At 37.6% G+C, this 23237-nt stretch overlaps 1 protein-coding gene across 2 annotated transcripts in view; it reads right to left on the bottom strand.

Annotated features, from left to right (window-relative positions):
- dpyda.1 (dihydropyrimidine dehydrogenase a, tandem duplicate 1) overlaps positions 1-23237 on the bottom strand; it is a 148610-nt gene that overhangs the window by 99266 nt on the left and 26107 nt on the right. For both annotated transcript variants that reach the window (XM_036522581.1, XM_036522580.1), the window contains exons 3-8: positions 22051-22133; positions 9628-9715; positions 6960-7121; positions 3433-3629; positions 2280-2361; positions 1601-1688 (exon numbers count right to left, since the gene is read on the bottom strand). In XM_036522581.1, coding sequence (XP_036378474.1) covers positions 1601-1688; positions 2280-2361; positions 3433-3629; positions 6960-7121; positions 9628-9715; positions 22051-22133 — 700 coding nt within the window. The remainder of the gene's footprint in view (positions 1-1600; positions 1689-2279; positions 2362-3432; positions 3630-6959; positions 7122-9627; positions 9716-22050; positions 22134-23237) is intronic.

Raw genomic sequence — 23237 nt, 5'->3', positions numbered from 1 at the left:
TAATCTGCTTCTTAAAGCTGTTGAACCTCAGAGCTGGCTTCCCTGGTTTATAGGCCAGAAACAATGCCCTTATCTACATTTTTCAACCTGCCTTCCAATTTAGAGCGTGCCAGGGAGAAATTTGCATGTCAATCATCACTAAGGATGACATTTAAAAAGCCTGTAAAGCACTAGTATGAAATCACAGAAATTAATTGCAAACACTCTGTGCTTTCATTTTCTTTATGAATTGAAATTCCTCTGCATTCCTTTGTTGAGAAAATCCCAAAATAGTTAAAGTAAACGACTCTACATAATTAGGATGCTAGTATCAAAAGACTTGGGCCATTTTGAAATATAATGAATTATATGAGTTCTTTTTTTCATTATAATAAAAGAAAGCACACAGACAGCTTCAATGAGTGTTTGATTTTCTCAGATCAATATAGGACAACTGGGTTTATTTCCTCATTTTGTTATTCTGCTTCTGAAAAAAAAAAGATTATGTGAAACTTAAATAATCTTATACATTTCTTACATTACATTTTGGCAAATGAAATCTTCAGTAAATTTCATAGCCTAGATTTTAACCAAGTGATTGCTTGGTTTAATGGCCAGAAATAGCAGCTTAAAACAAACACATAAAAAATACCACATTTGTACATGATATCAAATCTAAATTAAACCCAGTCACATCGCTGCTTGGAGATACAGTAGTGAGCCAGTACCAGGTAGCATAAAGCCAAGTGTGTTTGTAGCCTGGATTTCTTGTGCTCTGACACGCAAAGAACCTTTAACCAAACCAAATTTTTCATTGGTTTGATACAAAAATATTGTTCCCAGCTGTACATTATTAGATATACATGGTATATATGGATATATAATGGTGATGTGAGGTATTGATATTTATAAATGTTAAAGACTTAAAAGACTTTAATACTGGTTATCCAAAAGACATCTGCTTACAAGTATTCAGTACTGAGAAAACATCATTGCATGTAAATGGGAAAATGTACCTAACTTTACCTATGTGTTAGGTCCAGTGTTAGCACAATAGAAGGTGACAGATGTCATACAAACACAGCAAATAATGGAGAATTATAGTGCATTAATTCCATAGACTGGACATATGTCTAAGACAAATCAATAAAAATAAAGAAAGACTGCGATATATATTTCTCTGAGACCAAAACCGGGACATCATTTTCAGAAAGGAAGGGAAACTTCATTACTATTCCACACCACAAATGAAATGAACTGGTAATGATCATCTCAAACCTCAAAGTCCAGAAGAAAGTCTGCAGGGTTACTCTGAAATATATCTGACCAGAATATAATATAACCCTCTTTGACCCCTAATGTACATTTGAGATTGTAACAACATGCTTTCACCTTTGTATCAGACTTTAGTGAAAGTAAAATTATCCGGTATACTAATGAAGCATTCTGAAAGCATAGGACATTCTGTCCAGGGCTGCTTTTTAGGACTGCTAGCTCTGAACTGCATTTTCCTTATTCATGTATCCTTATTTTTGTCTCTGCTAAAAACTTAAATGCATAGCAATGCTTCAGGAAGCATATGAGATAGAGGGAATCAAGTGTGATTCAAAAAGGTACTAACCAATTCCGATGAAGACCGCCTTGTATCCCTCCTCTTTCAGAGTGTCCAGAGTCATTCCATCCTGGCCAAGTCCCTTCTCGCACACAATCTGCAGAGGAGCACAGCTGTACTTTACAGGGCTGGACACCTCCAGAAATGTTTATTTACACCATAAAAAGTAAAAGAGGAAGAGGCCTACAAGTTAGACTTTATTTATTCCTTTGTGAAATTTGTCTGTGATGACCCATGTCATTGTATTTTTTTTGCCCGTCAACCTGTGTCAATTAAAATAATTGAGAGTGACAAAAAACTATTTATTTCCCAAGATTTATACAGCCGTATAACCGTATAAGCCATATAACGTATAATGCAGAATGGTTACACATAAAAAGAGTGAAACAAAATAGGCAAAGAACATAAGGATTTATCCCTTCTCAGCCCTCCCTCTAGCAATTCAGGAATTTGTTTCTTCCGCAAAATTAATCACGGGCAGGTATGCTAGATGAGGACTATCGATTGCCCTTTCTCACCACAGTGGCATTCAGACAACAGACAGACGAATGCCCGGAGCCGGAGGACACATTGCCGCCGCCTGCTTCCCTAATGCAGCTTTTAATTGTTCTTTATTAATGCGGCTGACATTTGGCTGGTGATCTTTTCTGAGACTCTGACGCCTCCTCCGCTTTCTGACGCTCATTACCTGCACGCCCAGGTCCTTCATCAGATCTATCTCGAACTGCACCACCTCGTAGGGCAGCCGGAACTGGGGGATCTCTGCAGAGCTGCAAGGAGAGACGAAAAAAAAAAGAATACCGAGGAGGAGAGCCCCAACTGAATACAAAGTTAGAAGTAAAAAAAAAAAAAGGAACAGAAAACAAAAGATTTTCTCTGCTGATCCAGGACCCATTCTTTTCTCATATTCCATTTGATCTTTACAGTATCAAATCTCTCCCCCCAGCCAGGGCAAACTTACTATTCTTACTGGTGTTCCTAGACGTTTGTCATTTCAGAACCTGGTCTGGACAATGTTACTGTGCCCTTGAACAATGCACTTGCTGACTGAATTGTATCAGGAGTAATGCACCTGTGTCAATGGGCAACCCCAAGTAAACTAGGATGCATGAAAGAAGATGACCAATAAATTACGAGACCGTTAATTTGTACATTGACCTTCTAGAATATTCTCCATATTGATCTGCTGTTGCAACATCCATACAGCCGAGGCAAAGGAAATGTTATGAACAGGGAATGAATTTAAAATATCACAAATATCAGCATGTTTGCAGATCATTGCCTGATATACATACATCGGTCAAAACACTGGTAATGACAAATAAATGCACAACCTATCAACAGTTTAAGGTCTAAAAACAGGCTGTCTAATCAAAATGGATATCAAAAAATATGGTATATAGTTTGTCATTGAAAGCTCATTCTATTCTTTACTGTCCAAACCTTTATACGTATTGTTGCAATTGTAAAATGCATGTAAAGGCAAAATAAATGGTTTTGGATTAAGATTTATCCATTCATTGTTTAGGGAATCCTATGTATATTAAAAACATATTCTTTCATGACTAAATGTGTCAAATTTAGACTTGGTAGTCACTTTCACAAGCAGAAAATAAAATTAAATTTCAAATGTCAATTTGGTAAATTTTACAAAGTTGATTAGCGTGCATTACGGGCAACTGAATTGATCTTAACTTCATTAAAACAGAGGCACAGCAATATGATGTGCAACGACCCACCACATGAAACCTTAACATTCTGGACATGAGTGTGACATCACAGGGCGAACATGGCACAGCTTCCAGATTAAATCACATAATACACACATTGAGGTACTGTACCTTAATCCACCAATGTACTTCTGTTTCTCAAAAATGGTGAGGTTGTCATAGCCCAGGCGGGCCAGGAAGGAGGCACAGCTGATACTGGCCGGTCCGCAGCCAATCAGGGCAATCTTTGAGTGGAAACTCTCAGGCATCTGATCTGGGGGAGGGAGCTCTGGATTTCGTACCTGAGGAATTCCCATTTTGCTGAAAACCTAGAAATACAGAGAAGGGGTATGCTCATGATCATACAGCCATGTGCATCTTAAAACATTTCACAAACACTGTCTAAACTGTGCAACAAAATGGTCAAGGACAAAAGTGGAAAAAAGTATTGCATCAAATAATACAGTGATTTACTACTGAATTATTGAGCATCCAAAACATATTATATAAATGTGACTCTTGAACGATCTCATCAAAAATACTAAATGCAAATCACAAGTATAGCCAAAACATAAACAAAAAGACGTCAATTACAGCACTTTGTTTAACAGCTAGAATAAATGCAGTTTGCATTCTCTCCAAAAGAAAATTACCTCTACAAATATATCAAGGCTTACATTTTAACAGAATGTTATGTAGGACTTAGCAAAGGTGATATTAATTAAGGTTTGGTTCCTGAATACAGAAATACAACCTGCAATACACACATATTAATAGCCCCTGTAAAGTATACTGTACATACAGTATCAGCACTTTCAAGAGTCATTCAAACAAATTGCTCATTCAAATATGAATAAGAGATCACATTATGCATCAATATCTACACTATTTCACTTGGCAAGCATGTACAATAAATTGAGTGCAAAGAGTCCTGATTAGTTCCAGGGAACCCAGCTAGCTGACCCATGTTGGCACTCTTGGGCACACTATTTACCTGAAGCGTCCTTCAACCACTGATGTGATTAGACGCTCAAAAGAAATACCATATTTTTCACTTCCTTGAAAAGAGGCAGTGTCTTTATCAGTGCTTTAAGTCAGGGCTAGAGGAGCTGTGCTGAACAGAATCTGGACTGTGATGGCCTTCTTCTAGGGTTATCTAATTATCACCCTGACAACCACCATGACCTTTCACATTTAAGCAAACGGGACCTGCCACCAAGACAGAGATGTATAATAAGTCACACTGGCAGTGGATGGCAGGAAAGAATGGCCGCCTTTGCAATTATTTCTTTTAATCCTACAAGAAGTGATGATACCTGTTGAACATTTTAAAAGAGTGGATGATGGAGAATCAAGTGAGTGGAGTTGTTAAAAAATAACCCTTCATGTTGAAGGCTTTGTTTAATGGGCTTGCAAAGAAGGACAGCGCCAGTATTTCCTTGCATTCTGTCCTTAATTAAAGACAGAAATATGCCTCTTACATTGTATTTTTAAAAGAATACATAGAATAAATTGAAATGCAACCCCTATATTTGAAAAGAGATGTAATTAAGCAGACATAAAGAAATATACATTTTAATTATCATAATTACAATACATTTCTATATTTCTCACACTGGACATCACAGTGAGATAAATAAGTAACGTCTTGTTCTTATTTCATTTACTTGTATTGTTTCATATATAGAAACACATAAATGATTTTAAATGAGTCTTAGCACTTGTGAACTGCAGTTCATTGCAGTAATGATGTGATGATGCAAGAATGCAGTGTAGCTGTTGCCGATGATTATGGACATCACATTTCCCAGAATTTATACAAGACACTTTAAAGAGCGAAATCCACCATCATTAGGACCAAAAAATACCTCCTGAGCAAGAGCCATACAAGGATGCAGGTCAAAGACAGCAATCCAAGCCCACACACTATCTTTGACATTTTCATTTAATTAGCAGTTACCATGGAACTAAGTAAAACCTACAACGACAATGGCAAGAACAGATACTCTGATTACCTCAGTGCCATACCATAAAAAGCACCTGTAGTCTAAATCATTATACAACAAAGGAAAAAAGACTGCAGATGATCAAACAAAAAACCGCATATAGCAGTTCAAGAACATGCAGCCACATGCGAAATCTGTGTTTTCTGATAACGGTTACGGCAAATGAAAAAAGAAAAAAGAGATTCTACACCCCAGTGAAAATCTCTTTTAAATCTATTTACAAAAAAGATCTTAACATTATTTAATTTTTTTTCCTCTTGTTTTTTTTTCTTTTTCTTTTTTTGTCTTCCCTTTAAATCATTAAACTAATTTTAGTAAGCTTTCAATCCTGCAGTCTGGACATGAAAGATTTCTGTTTCGTTTGGTTTCAGAAAACTAGCATTTACCTCTCTGTTCTGAGGTGTCTTTGACATCTCGAATAAGTCAACTTTCTTTTTTCTTCTTTTTCCCCTCATTTTGTGTAAGCGTGTGTTTCTAATGGCGAATCTGACATTTATCACCGCAGGACACTGGCTGTACGGTAAAGTAAGGGAGAATTATTACTTTAATGGTACAGTCCGACAGACGCCAGCCCAGTGAATGCCATAACAAAGGGTTCAAAGGCACCATTAATATAACCCTGATATTAAAGAGTGCCACTCCATCAAGGGTTATGTGAACTTAACAGAGACGAGAGAAGCCACCACTGACAAACCAAAGAGAAATGTGGGAGTATAGCAGGGTAAGAGTGGCAAGCGCAAAGGTTAAAACAGCCAATCAAATACCTTCTTTCAACACTTACTGAGAATACAGTGAAAATGGAGGTAAATTTTGTTGCTCTTAATATCCAGACGTTACTCATGTTAACACCATTACTATTTCTACTACTACTACTATTAATAATAATAATAATAATAATAATAACAATAATAATAATTCACCAATAAATGTACAATAAATCTCCCCTTCAGGTGCCTTGCTTTTATAAATATTATTTCTAAAATTGGCTCTCCATGTTTGAAAACACAACAATTTATGGTATGGGTTATAATGACCACTTACATCACTACAAGAACATTCGATATACAATAAAATATGTAGCCTTGTACTGACTTTGTTGTGTCAATTCAAAATAAATTGTTAATTATTTATTATTAACAGTCTTAAATAAATTATTTAAATAAATTGTTTAAATAACACATCCAGCCGAAGAACATGCAATGTTACATGTTGGATTGTTTCGATTTCCAGATTTTAACATAAGAGAGCATGTAAGGCATCACTGACTGAGCTTCATTCTTTGATTTTGCCAAATTTACTGTTGTTACCTATAATAAATGGTTTTCAGTCCCGTAACTGTAGTGAATTTAAGGCTGCTCAGCGTCTGAAGCATTGTCTATGCGGAACTGTGATAATGATTCATAAAGCTGGCACATCTGGTCACTTCAACGTGAGTATTTTTCCACATATTTTAGATTGCCACATTCTTCCAGCACTGCAAAAGCTTGGTTTTGGTCTAAACTGTGTACATTCTATGCGAATGACACCTACACCCTCCACTGTGCAGTGACAGTAAAACTGCACACATGGCAGGTAAAACCCTCCACTGAGTGACAGCGGCTGGGGAGGACTCGGATGCCGCCTAACAGCAGGTGTCTGCATCACAGCACATACCTCGGTTGCAAACTGCTGCAGTCCGCCGATGTTAATGGGCCCCTCCTCTGAGGCATACAGATTGCAGCCTCCCACACAGAGGTCAGAGGTGGGACACACCATGCCGCATGTCAGTCCCAGGGGGTTGTCTGACAGGATGGCCTTCGCTGCTCCGTAGTAGTTCTGCAAAACACACAGACCTGATGCGACTCACTAGAAAAAAATGCCATCATTGCTGTAACCGGCTTAATGTGTGAGCGTATGTGCGTGTGTATGTTTTTTTTGCATTTATAATGTGCTTGTATGTATATTTGTGTGTTTGCATTTGTCTGTATTTGTGAGCATTTGTGCATGTGTACATATTCAGTATATTATAAACAGTATTCAAACAGGCATAAGTCGGCATGGTAATGAGAACCAAATAGAGAATGGTGCATTGTGAATCAAATCATACTGTACATTTTTAAAGAAGCTCTCCTAAAACCTTTGACAAAATAGGATACAGACATAGAGGTTGGCCGTGCAGCTTCTTGTAACTCGTAGTCTTTAGTTAACTGCTATTATTGGTTTTCATTTCCTGAGCTTAGGTTGCTCTAAACACCACAGTCCACACTGACAAAACCACCGAAAATGGACAACTGGAGGTACAAAAGGTTTTACGTTTGTCTTGCTGTTAGTATCCTACCCGAGCATCCATGTCAGAAAGTGTTAGCTGTAATCGACAGTTTGTCTTACAATGCCACACATACTTGCAATTTATTTTGATTTAACTTTATCATAATTAACAAAGAAAAAATTAGACTTATCTATGGATAATTAGATCCAGGAGTCAGTCCCAAAACATTGTAAACTGTATGTATGTCTTGTGTCCAAATCACAGCAACATCAATTCTATACATGCCTGAATGGAGATTTCTCTTTTTGTAGGGCATCAGGCTGCATGCATTAACTGACAATACCTTTATAACGAAAAGAGTGTGATAATTGTTGAAAGAGATTAAACACTTTTAAGAGTCTGAAGTCCCCATTAGTCGTGTTTTACTTCATTAAAGTAGAACCATTAAGTCTTTCTTGCTATTTAATTAGGAAGTCTATATTTATAACTGGAGCAACTTCTACTCTGATGAACCTGTCAAAACAAAACAAAATGGAAATGCATTTCAGAGAAGACAAAGCGAGATCTGACAACATTACAGTTTTTCTTCATGTATCATAATCCAGTTGATAGAAGAAATTGAATTTTGCTTATCTTAAAATAAAAAGAATTGCATTTTAACTCAAATCTGCAATATCTGTGTGGTAATGAGTTTGCAGCTTGAAAAAGAATTAAAGATCCTTGATGGTTTTATAATGTTCCCCAGCATGGCAAATTAACAGTCATGAACAGAGTAGTAGCTCTGTAAAAAGAGTCTTTAATATCTCATTTAAAATTCTTCTCATTTTCTAACTCAATGTAAAGGTGATCCAAATGTTTCACTGCAAGAAAGTGTCAAATGTTCTGCAGAAGAAAGTTATTACATGCCAAAGCATAGAATAAATTAAAATGATGAAATTCAAGAGTACATATTAGGCCTGCGCATAATATATATAATACATATATATTAATATGCCTACATATATAGCCTTATATAGCAAAAACCCATCATTTCCATGTGATGGCCATCAGGCAAGCACATCAGCAGTTCTGTGTATTTTAATATAAAATAGGAAGGAGACAGGAAACATTGGGTTTTGTGACCAAACATATCTTAGCTCTTGACTAACAACTTGCAACCTGTGACAGTGGTAGCAGATTAAATCGACTACTCAGTGTCAGAATGCTATCAGGTGGGCTGTTTTTGAGTAAAGAGAAAATTCTTTCTGTTTATGAAGTCACAATAAGTGAAATAAATCAATTATTTTCTTCAAGCCTTCCCTTTTATTAAAGTGTACATTTTCAACATATTTTACAACATATTCAACAGTTCCTGAAGTAAGGTATTTGCAACCACTGCTGGGCTTATAGGTACAGAGGATGCAGCCATTCTACCCATTAGTATCACACTGAACTGACTTTTAACTGAAATTTAATAACTCAGTAGTAATGCTTACAAGTATCAACTGCTATTGACTTTGTTTTGTTTTAAAATCCACTTTATATTTGACCTTCACTTTCAATTCAATTTGATCTGATAGCTGATTGTGTTATCTTAAAAGCAGCTAAACCATAAATATAATTGTAATTCTGATGTAAACATTTATTTTTTTACTGTTGATACCAACCAGAGTGTATTTCCATATGAGGAATTTGAGAGATATTCTATAAGTAGTACTTATAGTTACACATATGTGCATAAAGAGGGTAATTATCTCAGACCTTTGTGTGTCATTTTGGAAGACATCTTTCAAGTAAAAGGAAATTTACAATGCATATGGGCCGACAAAAAACATCTGAATAAACTGAGGTTGCTCAATAAAGTAATCTGAATGAGTACACAGGCTGGAAGCATTGATATGCTCGCTAACCAGGGCCACCAGTCACCACCGGTTACAAAAAAAATCTTTTGTGCAATATAGTTGCACAAGAAATATAAACTGCAAAAAAATATGTTGAGGACAATAATGAACACGCCATCAGACTATACGCTGCCTGGTGAAATTATACCACACAAATATTAGGGATCTGTTATTCATACGGTGATAAAGTTACCTTGTTTGCAATGCTGGTGATGAAGGACTTAATGTCTAGATTAGTCGGACAGCTTTTCTGACATGGAGCATCAGCACATTTGAGGCACCTGTAAGAAAAAAAGAATCACACAATATAATTATCACATGTCACAGTGAACCAACAGCAAGAGACTCTTGTAGTTCTACACAAAAAGGAATACATATAGAGACTACTTTAACCACTGTCTATAACAATTATACTGTTATATTATTTTTATGAGTCATTCAAGTAAACACAAACAAGTTAACTTTGACTGACTTTTCACACCTCCCTGCCCCCCTCCAAGTCAGACAAGTACCATCCAGAGGGACCATGCACCAGGACAAAACACATTATTGGGGAAATATGTTTAATTTTTGCCCTTTGTCTGAAACTAGACAGCATCACTTAAGACAAAAGGCTAGCTGATGTCTACCACACCGAGGGATAACATCCTCAGCTACTGCTCCTAAAGAGTAATGCCGTTATAAATTCCGGTGCCTACATAACGGCTAGAAGGCACCATATTGGTAGACAATGAAATACCCATTTTAAATAATAAATAGGATAATTTAGAGGGGGGCTAATTAAATATTCATGCCGAATCAAAATGGATGTGCCCTGTTTTGTTGGTCCATGTGATTGGCTCTTGACAAGCCGGTAGCAGGGGAAGTCTACAAGGCAGAGCATTCACTTTCATTATTAAACAGGTTCGCAAATAAACAGCTGTTGAAATGGCAGGTGTTAATGAGCTGGGGTGAAACAGTAATAAATTTTTTGGAATCTTCTTTTTTTTCTTCTTTTGCAAGTACTGAGAGAGCAAGCGAGAGAGAGAGACGAGAGAGAGAGAGAGAGAGAGAGAGAGAGAGAAAACAGCACCCGCTACAGCCAGGCTCCTATAATAATCCCATCTTGCAATTCTCTAAGCTCAGTGCAGACTAAAGTGCACGAGGCTGCCATTAATACCACTTATCACCCTGACAGCGGGGTAATTACAGCAGTGCTGTAGCCAGGTAGTCCCGCTGAAACACCCAGCACCGCGCAGGAATACGCACCAGCGAGATGTTTTATTAAACCTGGGTGGTTGATCATCAAGTGACATTAGTGTTGACCTATTTTTTTATTTGACAATAAATTATCCTTTGCCCATAGCATAATGGAGATTGGAGTGTGACTTAGCCAAAGAAATAGGGCGGCTGCAACACAACGGCTGGGGAATACAATGCAAAAGTAAAATGCTCTGGAGATATTAAGAATGATCCTGTCTCTTCTCTGGCTCAGCGTGATTAATACTGTGGGAAACAACCAAGACACAACAACCCGTCCCACACACACACACACACACCATATACACCAGCTCCCACTAATTTCTTCACATTACAGCTTTTCTTCATTTACCATTGTGGCTGCTACTAGGTTCTTATCTATATAATGCATTCAAGTTGCAGGTATTGAATATTATGAATACTTATGCATTGCACATTAAATTACAGGACAAATCTGTTATTCTAATTTATTTGAATACTTTGAATAATTGTAACTATTGCAGTTTTGCAATATGTACCATCCAAGACTTTAGCATGTTTGATATTGTATTACCTATAGTACCTTACATTAAAGAGGTTAAATCAGTATGAATCAGAATTTTAACATTTGATCATCGATATACAGCCACACTAAAGAAACAGGAACTAGGTAATGGAGAAAAACGTTGCATATAAATCTGATGATTTTCATATGCAAAAGACAAGGGACCAGGGAGTCAATCTTAAAAAAACCCTTTTAAGAAAAACTAAAATTGTTTTTATTTCCATTAAGACTGGCAACAGTCTCAAACCTAAACCAGAGAAGAAAATGCAATCCATCAACACAAGTATATAAAAAGTAAGCTCCAATAGATATAAATGCAGCTATGAATAAACTAGATGTAAAACCAGATGTCTACCTTTGTTTTATTTTTTTTCAGCAACGTCTTCATTTGGCTGCTGCTTATTATTCTAAATATGAGAGGGCAAAATAAGGTATCAGACAGAAAACCTTTGAACGACATGGTCATCACAGCGAGCCAGTGGTGAATTTCTCTGAGAAAGAATTCCATTGTCTTTTTTCCCCCCTCTCAAGGTAACATTAAAGACACTGGATGATACGGCCACATTTTAGACCCTCATTTATCTCCCCAGCCAGCAGCCTGAGTGCTTAGCAAATGTCAACAGAAAATAATGCGGACACAAAGGCAATCTTATTTGTTCAAGAATTGCTCTAGGTCACAGCAATTCAGACAGGCATACAGAGCACAGAGCACAAAGTGACTTTTCTCTGCTCTGCACATTAGGTACAGCACCTGTAGTTTGCAGAGCATAATAAAAATTACGTTACTGTAGAGCTTTTTTTTCCTCTCTCTTCTCTCCTTCCAAAAACATCCACTAGACATTGTCAGAAGCTGAAGAGCTGACTATTCACACAGCAGAAGCCCAGCTCTGTTTTTTTTCTCCCTGAGTCTCCTAATAATCAAGCCTTGCAATGTTTCGCATAATGAGTGTGTTCTGGGCATTATGAATCCGCTATATATGCGCAGGTAGCTAATCTTGTAATTCATTGTTTCTATTATTACTCATCCAAACAGACCCAGCAATAGAAATGTGAAATTCAATAAAAAACATTTGAGGCCTTTAGAGAATTCACAATTCAAATTATTGCCTTCTCTCAATTTAATTCATATGCCTATAGACCCATTCTTTGTCAACAAATCTGTTTTATTCTAAGTCATAGGACAAAGGGAAATACATATTCATGTTCATGTCCTGTTGCTCTGAACTGCTTTAAGTATTCCTCAAACCAGACTGATTTCTCCAGCATGAATATCAGCTGTCTACAACTGCAACCATAACTATCAATGAGTAACATTGCTACTTTTCTTCCCAGGTATACATTCATGTGGATGAAAACCCTGACCAGTAAACAGCTATACAGCTTTGTAACTGACATCCATGCAGTGTTTATACAATTCATCTTGTAACCAGAGGGCTGATGGTTTGAAGTCTGGGTGGGAAACTACGGCTTCAGCAAGATATCTAACCTATGTTGCCTTATAAATTTTCTAGACTTTTAAACAGATGTGTAAATAGAAAGCTATGTAAATCTCCTATAGCAGGGCATCTGCTAAGCAAGTAACTACTTCAGTGTAAGAAACACAGCAATGCTAATGACAATAGGTCAGCTGCAAGGGCAGTATGACCACTGTACACTTCATGACAATGGCTGGCATATGAATTCGTATTCATTGTAGAAGGAGGGAGTGAAATGCATTGTTATAAAAATAGTCAACCGTTGAACAATGAGACATTAAGACATGCTGACACACAGTAAAGTATGGGAAAAAAAAAAAAAAAAAACAAGAGTGGATGCAACCTATACTTACACTGTCTCACACGGGTAATCTGGAGGAAAAAAGACAGGCATCTAAGATGGTATCTAAGATTACATGAAAGAACATGGCTTACAAATGGTTAACTGCATAAAGTGGCATGCAGACAAAAGTGTTGAAGAACAATATACGGGGGAAGTATCCTAAACTAAAATAATCTCTAGGGTTCAAAAATTCAATTTAACTTTGCCTTTTTTGTCATCTTGAAACTACAAAAAAATCAAGCCTCCCTTATTTTCCACTTTGTGACTGTGCATGACATGAATCTAATCTCATACTTCAAAAATCCTTTTTTAACGTGACACTCAAGAGAATTTCTCCTTGCTGCATCACTAAGTAATAAAAACAAGCCTCTTTTATATTCCTTTCCCCACAATTCCAGTATGCATATTCTGTATTTCTTTGTTCTTTTCAAACATTAGGATTCTTAACTACACATCGTACAATGAAACGCCTTGTCTATGTTTTTATTCATTTGGAAATTACACTTGCCTTTTTTGTATGTAGGTGAACCTGCAGCAAACTCAAGAAAAATATACCCTACATTGTCAATCTGTAAATAACACTGCCATGTCATGCCACCTCCACCTCCTTTCTTCTATACATCGGGAACCCTTCAACTCCATGAACAATCAAACATCTTTCTCTCAACTCATATGTTATATCCACATTAAGCCTAACTAATTCAACTCATGGTCATTTCAAACTGCATTTTTTGCTTCCCGTCTTTCTAAATGCATCCCAGATAGATGTTAAGAAAACATACATCTTATCTACTTGGTGTGCTAGTTGCCTTGCCCTACATAGTGCCAGTATAAGAAATAGTACAGGATACCAAAACCCATCCTAATTTCCTCATGAAAAAATACGCATTGTGTTTATTTTGATGTCACGCGTGAGAATTCCAGATACAAATCATAACATGCATATGATTTAAGAATAATAAAAAAAAAAATCCTCCCGCCAGTGATGGTTTGATAAATAAACATCGCTCTCTGTGACAGTTTCCAGCACATATTTAATGATGTCAGCACAGATCTGGGAGCTCCAGCAGAGAATCAAAGCCAGGTGAACAGAGATTATGGTGTATTCAAGGGTTACCGCAGGAACCGTCAGAGCTGTCAAAACTGTCCCGCAAAGGTCTACAGAGGCTCAGGCAAGGAAATTTGACAGCTGCACAGAATGTGGACAAAGCATAGCCATGCTACCAAAGGGAAATGCAGCAGAGAGAGAGAGAGAGAGAGAGAGAGAGAGAGACGAGCAGAGCGCACAGAGAGCTTCCTCTCATTGGCACCATGGTTAGACCACATTTCTCCTCAATGCCAGGTGCTCCTTTGGACACTGATTGTGTGTGTGTGTGTGTGTGTGTGTGTGTGTGTGTGTGTGTGTGTGTGTGTGAGTACCTGTGTGTCTGCATGTTTCTGTGTGTTAGTGCTTGTGTAACGTTTGCTGTAGGAACTGTCTCGGGCTTTTTCTCCATAATTACTTTTGGTTTGGTTTAAGAGGAAATGACCAGACTATGCAGTATGCAGTACACTAAATGAATGGAAATTGCCCTCTCTAATGACATCATCACTGAGTATCCTGTGGCTGCTGCACAGTGTATATGAATCACTGCAGGGCCAAACACTTAGGAGCACTTAGTGTATTGTGCCACCGTGGGAAACATAATCTCACCCAGAGGTGCATCCTTTCAAACGTATTTTTTTTTTTTTTTTATGAAAGAGAATACAATGTGGGTTGTTCTTTTTCCATGACAGCGCACTACACTTGATTCATGATCCCAGCAAACACATGCTCTCAACAGCAATATTGTAATAACTTCACAGTAATATATGCAAGTGCTGTGTGTCCTCTCCGCTAGGATGTAACAACTTATGCACAGTGATAAAATCAATATAGCATCTACCAGACAACATTTCATTTGATCATGTTTTGCACATCTTACCCATGACAGCATTAGAACATCTTAAAACCACTACTATACATCAGATCTCACCAAGTGCATCTTTTTTAGGACAAACAAAACATATTACAGTTTACTGTGTGTGGATGACATCTATGTCGAGTTTGTCCATTTTAAGACCTGCATTGAATGAAGGCAACAGCCTTTCATAAAGGCGTGTTCCCTCCTATATCTTGGGGAGAGTGCAATTTAGGTAAAGTCAAATAAAGCGACACAGTCATAATGACAGCTCTAGGGACTATGTAGGCGCTGGCAGTCAGGGCAAGTGGGCTTTATAATGAACAAGCCCTCTTTACAGGTTCAGCTGTCATCTTAATTGCATAAACTGTCTTAGTTATAACTAATTAAACTCAGGTTTATCAGAGGCTCTGTTTTAGACTGGTTACCAGGATTGAAAAAAGTACAGCATTGTGTTCTTTAAACATCATAGGTGCCACAGTGCACCTTACTGGTTCAGTTTGTTTAACTTTATTGTCATTCATTTTAGCTTTACTTGTCTCAAATCCAGTGTACAGTACGTTATTTCCAAATTTGCTTTTTAATTTGACCAAAAACCAGAGTGTGTTTACCTGTCCCTTATTCTCCAACTGTACAAGTAGTTTTGACATTATCACTGATGTGGCTTTGATCTAAAGTTCCTCACAGCCACAGTGATTTTGAATAGACAATGTTCATAATAATTACTAACTGCAGAGGACAGCAGAGAGCAGTATCTTGGACTACCGATAATATCAGGAATAGTATTCAGCAGTCCTACAATTTCAATGATGTACTGTGCACAGAGGAAATAAAACAGGTCCAGTACTGTAGACGGTCAGTTACAGGAGACAGGGTGTGTTACTGAGGCAACAGTAAAAACCACAGCGCTGACCTAATGAAATTGGTATGAGAACAAAGGGAGTTCTGACAGCCTAGTGAGGGTACTTCAGTAGTAAAGAGATCTACCTTTTGGTACTTGAGACAAAGATATGGGTGCATTTCCAGGTACACAAAATGACTGCATGATATCCGATAAATGTCTAAGAAATGAATTTAACTTTTTTAGGGACACTAATGTATAGTCTAAAATTAGTATACCAAGCACATTCTGGAACATGTCAGCGAAAAAGTCAGGAAGGTATTGTACTTGAAATTTACAGACTTGGATATTTCTCAAGAGGAAACTAAATAACAAAATGCATTTGGAATTATGCAAGGTAACAGCCTTTTCATTCATTTGGAATATACTTTCATTAGCAAAAAGGTAATCTCAAGTAACAGGTTGACGGGGTACAACCCATGCCCAAGACCTATAAGCAAGACTTGTCCCCTTTGGCGTTTCCCACAGAAATAAACACAATGGCTGTAAAATATAACATTCCCACATAACTTCATTTAAAACGTAGAGAATTAGAATTTCACTTGCATCTCATATAACCACATAATATATTTTATATATATAAAATTTTAGTCATAATTAGTGTGGCGTCTTTCCTGCTGTATTAAGCCATCACTAAAGCTCCAGGCTACCCACCATTAGTCTCTCCCCATTGTCATACCTAAACATTGCCCTTGACAACAGTCATTCTGGCTGTGCATGAAAGTTAGCTAGCTATCTAACAAATCGCCTAGCCAAAACATCAATAAAAAATGCTAATACAACAATACACCTTCGAGAGGCCACAAAGATTACTTTTTAGAGCACGTTCCCTATCGTTTCCAAATTAACAATCACACTGCCTTGTATTTTAACTCCTGATGGACAGCCAAGTTAAAAGGTAGGCCTTTACAGCCCCGATCTAAATTCACTAATCACAGCCAGCTCCATCCAATGGTTTGCAGGAAAAAATGGTCACCAGCCAGCTGGCTGGCTGATATTCACAGATCTCAATATCTCTCATTAAATGGTGACACACACACACACACACACACACACACACACACACACACACACACACATTTATATATAAACTGTGTGTATGTATTCAATTACTCAATGCATTTTATATCACAGATAGTGCAAATTCACTTTCCACTTTACAGGCAAGGTTACACTTGATTTTTAAGTATGAAGAGGAAAAAAAAAAAACCTAATCCCCAATGATGGAACATTACCAGGGGTCATTCTAATACATACCAAGGTCTCGAGCTGGGAATTCAATTGGATGGAATATTGCTATTCACCGTGGCGCAAGGTGCGCTCAGGTCAGAGCCTCTCCCGTGAGTTCATCACTCATCTTGCGGAAATACTCTGAGTGCTGACAGCAGCAGTACAGTGGTACAGTTTACAATAGGGGAAAAAAAAATAGATAAATGCTGGTAACACACATTTGCGGCTCATAGTGTTTCGTTTGGCGAGTGGCAGCTGTCTGTCAGTAGAGGGCCCGTGGTGTCTGTCCTGTGCTCTGGTCGGAATGGTTGACTGGGCTGATCAGAGAGGGGGACACGGGCGCACGGCGGCTCTCTGTGGCACAGGGACATGCGAAGGCATGCATTAGCAGCCCCCGCTGTGGCTAATGGGACCAGATTGATGACCTTTCTTTTGAGGCCCCCGCACTGTCTGGATACACTGATGCCTGCCCCCCTCTGCCCTCCTCAAGCTGGGGTCAGCACTTCTCTCCAAGCCAATGATGAAACATTCATTTCCGCACCGTTCAATTTTGCCCAATGTTTGCCGATGATGAACGACATGAAAGGGCTGTGCGTTCACAATGCCAACAGGTGCTCTCTCTTGACGCTACTGAATAACAAGCAGACAAGCCTGGCATGAAAGCAATCTTGACACAGGCTGTGAAATATATGAATACTCGACTGTGGGGCCTCTATGAGTTTAGTCTGCCCGCCTCTATTCTAGAGTGAGAATTCCTTTCTCTCTCTCTCTCTTTCTTTCTCTCTCTCTCTCTCTCACACACACACACACACACACACACACACACACACACACATTGCATGGCAGACTACAGCGTAATTATGAGCAAGTAATATGGTTAATAATGAAGACTAGATTAAGTCTGATGTACCAATTATTAAAAGGATTAGATTAAAGGACATTTTCTATCAACTTCAGGTTACATTCTGTATTGACTGCTGAGCTGATAGAACAATACAAGTATGATTATTTCAGAAAGACTCAACCCAGCATCTATAGTGAGCTGCACCTGTGCAGACGAATGTGACCTCAGTGAAAGAGGACAAGCAGAGACAGAAACTACACAGCTGCCATCTCTGCCCATACAAAATGACAAACATTTTACTCCCATTTATAAACGTGCTTTAAAGATCAGAATCCAGGGTTTTAATATTAGACAGCTTTAACCCTGGCAGCTGTCTATGCATTCCCTTTTGAATTCCCTATCGCATAAACAGATATGGAGTTATACTGAGAACAAATCAACAGCTTAGGACTAGAAATGTACTGATGTAGAGCTCTGAGCCAAACAGCGACACGTCTATTGATTTCTGCTGAATTTGTCTGAGGCCCTTCTTTGGAACCTATCAGCTCTTTTGCCTGCTCTGTGAAAAGCATCAGTAGGTGCTGCGAACAAACACCTGAATGCTCCCTCAAAGACAAATGAGATTTTTATTTGATTCATATGCTGTTCTGCAATGCTGCTGGACCATTGATTGATAATAATAATAATAATAATAATAATAATAATAATAATAATAATAATCACCATCATCATGTCACTACACCTATACCCAATATACACAAATGGACAGCAGCAGCGCCAGAAATGGGTCATATTTCAAAACTGTCTTACATTTGGTGTTACAATGCCAGTGCTGTTTTTACTTTCAGAAATATAGTTTGTTGCACAATTCACAGAGATTCTATGGTGCTCCACTCTACTCTGCACCTACAGCATTTTATTGCCCAGGGCAATGATTATGTGTAGACATTGAGAGATGCTGTTAATCTTTCAAGCCACAAAGTTTGTTGGTTGGTGGTTGGTTCCAGCAACAGAATTTTTCACAATGTTCTTTCGTGTTCTGCAGAAGTTCATTTAGTGATTGCAGTTCAAACTGTTCTAAAAAGTGGTATCACAAATTTGGAATGTGACCGTTTTAATCCAATGAAAAGAAACATACTGGGCAGGTGCTGGGCAGAGAGAAGTGTATCAAAATGAATTAAATGTCTGCTCACCGTCTGCTTTCAAAAAGATTTATTTTAGCAATGCACAGGTGCATTGCTAAAATAAATCTTTTCAGCAGCAGACAGTGTGCGGATATTTAATTTCTTTTGACTGTTTTAACCCAGAACACCAGGATAAATGGGAGCGCGGGGAGTTTTACAAAATAAACAAGTACCAGAGTACCTCTGCATTCTCTCCTTGCTGAAGTATACATTTTATCTTCCCCAATGGTGAGGGATACTCCCACTGATAGTAAACAGCTGTAGGGTGTCTCATTCTCAGAGAATACAAAACAAATGTGTATTCCAGGTTTAACCCAGTCCAGTAAAGCTTATTCAAATCATCTTTTTAACATGTACCCAAAGGATATTTTTACAAAAACAACATATAACAAAAGGTTTAACAAGATTTTGTTGTTGTTTGTTGTTTTACTGTTTCTTTCTTTTAACTTTACTGCAAAGCACTTTGGGTGAAAAGGTGTAGGAAAAAATCTGAATGAAGTATAATTATTATTATTATTATTATTATTAATGTGAAGACTTTTTTATATATATGAGGCAAAATCAAATATCAACATCAAAAGTGCCTGCATGAGAGTGTGGGGTAATTGATTTGGAAATGTCAAAAGCCACAGACACAAGGACTCACAATGAAGACTTCTGCACTGGAATGCATATGGTATGGCACAGTTGCATTTAAGATGCAACAAATGAACCAATGAGGTATTCACAAATACAATAAGATTTATTCAGAGCAGAGGAACTGTAAAGAGATGATAGTTGACTGCAGAATTTCTGATCAGAAGGTAGCGAGTCTATTCTGCCCATGGCCTGGCCAGGCTTCATTCAGTTCAAGTGCACTGTAGAGTGGAAGGTCTTTCAATGCAAGTTCCTGGTATGGCCACATTAGGATATGCCTCCATACAGTGGCATAGGCTTGCTACCTGACATCAAAAAGGCAATACCCAATTTAATATGAATTCATTTGAAATAAATTCAGATTCAGCACTGACATCAACATCTTTTGCTATGGTGGCTAATGGTGCTGGAGACACTTGAAAACGCATGTGTGCCTTTGTGGGAAAATGCAAAAAAAAGAAAGAACAAAAACCTGGTGAGTGAGTTTTTACATTACGCTACTACATATTTATTTCTCCATGAACCCGAAGTTGTGTTTGTTAGCGAGGAAGGGAGACTTCCTCTCTGGCTCCAGAGGAATAATGAAGCTGGATGTCAGAGCTCAACTATTTCACAGCTCCTGAGGACCAGACCACAGACGCTTTTACTTCCTTATGATCATTTGCGGATAAAGGCTTGCAGTTTAGACTTTGATGTCCTACATTATTAGCTTTTAGAAAACCTGAATCTTTCATCAAATTTGTTCCGGATCTCAGTAGGAGGTCGATTAAAAAGGAATTAAAATCAGTTGAATTTTAATGAAAGTGGATCTCTGCTTTATGTAGCAGACTTTATGGTGGCGTGTGTCTATGTGCATGTGTTTGTGCGTGATTATTATTTTTTTTGTAAAGAAATGTTTGAGCTCTGCCTTTTCAGCCAGTCTGTGTTATGAAAGTGACTGTGTTTAAGCCCGATTTTGTAATTCCAGCAAATAACAGACAAGTCTTCAAAATGTTTTCAATTAATTACTATTCTGATTAAGTTTGTCTCTCCCGAGTGACATATTTATCTCAGAGCTGTTTAAATTTCATTTGGAATTGTTTTCATTTACATGAAGTCTGCTGTAATCCTACTCTATAATTTTTAATGAAGCTAAGGAGATTATACAAGATTGTGCTAGAACAGCTAGAGTATGTGTTTAAGTCTGTTTAAGCTATCAGCAAAACTCAATGGAACCTTTTGCTCTATGTATAAATTGAAATTTGAGAAAGTGAAAACCCTATTTGATCTATACTCTCAGACACAACATATTAGCATAAAACATATAAGCAACATAAATTTCAAACAGATTTTTTAAAAACACCTTACTTAATAAATAGGTAAGGATTCACAAGGTGGTACATTAGTGGTAAGTGGTACATTATCCAGTATGTTTTCAAACTTTGATCCAACACAAGATATCCACAAGATCTAAGAGGCAGATTCCCTTACCATAGTAAAACATCAATTATCTGAATCAAAGAAATACAGTTAGTATACAGTACTAACATGCAATGATCTTTCAGGATTATGTTATATATATCCGTCCAGATCCTGAAATTTGAATTCAAATTACTTTCTTTTTTTTTTAATAAAATGTGTTTCTAATGCTTTCTTCACATAAAATGCATTTTTTAGTACATAAAACTAAATGAATGAAGGGGAGAGTTTCCACAGAAATGCAGTGTGTTAAAATAAAGCTTTAAATGTGATAGTCTAATGCTGAAGTATAAATAGGTTTGTGCTTCCTAGTTATGGGACATTTTCTGTCACTGGAATTCAACTAATTCCATATTTTATAAAGCTAATAAAATGTTTTGCTTTGCTTTGTTTTTTGAGAATTGGAACATTTTGAAATGTAAACTAAAACATCACATGCTGTCATTTAAACATATTACTTAATTACACAGTTAAGCATCACAAATGATTACACAGTTGTTCTTCCATAAATAAAAATAAACACCAAGAACAAAATGGCTGCACCATTGTGCTATACATCCCACAGCATTTCAATATCTTCTTGGGGTACCCCAAAGCATTTTCAAACAACAAATTAAACATTGACGTGCTTTACTGTGCAGTGAGTCTCCAAAGCCTCAGAGCCTCAGTCAGGCCCCAAGGGATGCTTCTCGGCTGACAAATTAATACCTCTGAGAGGAGAGCTGAATGGTGACAATAAACTCATTTGTTCCCCCAATAATAAAGAATGACTTTTTTTTCTTTGCCACATCTGTGACTGTTTCCATGGTGACCTGGCCTTACCTCATTGCTTCTCGAAGTGCTCCACGCTCACTCAGAGTTGTGTGTTTGATGTCATCAAAATTGTTCTCCAGTTTCACGCAGCTCTGCCATAAACAAAATGAAACAAAAAAGGGGAGAGAGAGAGAGAGAGAGAGAGAGAGAGAGAACACATGAAGAAAGCAAAATCATTTGCCTCTGAAGCATTTCACTGATCAGGAAAATTATGTGGCCTTTTTCTTAAACCCAAGTCCACACCAAACAGATGATGATGATAATAATAATAATATTATTATTATTATTATTATTGTTATTATTGTCATTATTATTTTTATTATATTATGCAAATGACAGACCATCCTTTTAGAAAGCATTTGTTTCATCAAAATTAACATTGTTAACTTGTGGGCTAAACAAAAGCCCCTCCTTCACACAGCATGATGTTGTCATGGCAACCCTCTTATCAATTCCACAACCCTGGGGATAAGTGTCCGGTTGGACAGAACTCTGCTGTTATTGACACGCTCACAATTAGTGCGGCAAGACCCTCTGCCCTCTGCTCAGCAGATAAACACCACGTCCTCACGTGTATGAAATCTCAAGCTGCACTGAGGAAACCATCCCTGTCCAGGCAGGTTCAACGCCCACCGATGACAGGGGCAGAATTTGTAATCCTTTCCACACTCAAGAGGAGGGACAAGGATTATTATCTTAAATGGCTGTGACTGAAAAACACCATAAATGTAAAAATTGGCCAGCGCCATCTGTTTCATAGAAGAATAGATAAGAGGTCAAAGGTCTACGTTCATTGCCTCCTATGTGTCCAGTTCCCTCATTTACACTAATACACAGAATAGTTTATAATATTTCTGTCTCATCTGAAATGTTGTTGTTTATGTGTGCTTACACCATCGCCAAGGGGAGATGCTTTGTTCAATAATTCTTCGCTTGTACCTTTAAGGAATATCTATTAACATTACAGCACCATTACACCATCAAGTATATAGGAGCTTCATACATAAAATATGTAAAACTAATATAATCCTGGAATGGAAGGGATGTTATTCATATAGATACTGTTTATCCCCCCAAAGTGCTTTTGCTAGTAGTGCTGATACTCAAGAAGGCTCATTCAGTTGTATTCAATGCACAAAAAGAGGCAGAGAGCAGCTCACATCCTATTTTTAATAATAGGGAAAGCACGCCAATTC

The sequence above is a fragment of the Megalops cyprinoides genome, chromosome 2 (assembly GCF_013368585.1).
Source record: "Megalops cyprinoides isolate fMegCyp1 chromosome 2, fMegCyp1.pri, whole genome shotgun sequence".
Classification (NCBI taxonomy): domain Eukaryota; kingdom Metazoa; phylum Chordata; class Actinopteri; order Elopiformes; family Megalopidae; genus Megalops; species Megalops cyprinoides.
The sequence above is the reverse complement of the archived record's forward strand: the minus strand, read 5'-3'. Positions and strand labels throughout refer to the sequence as shown.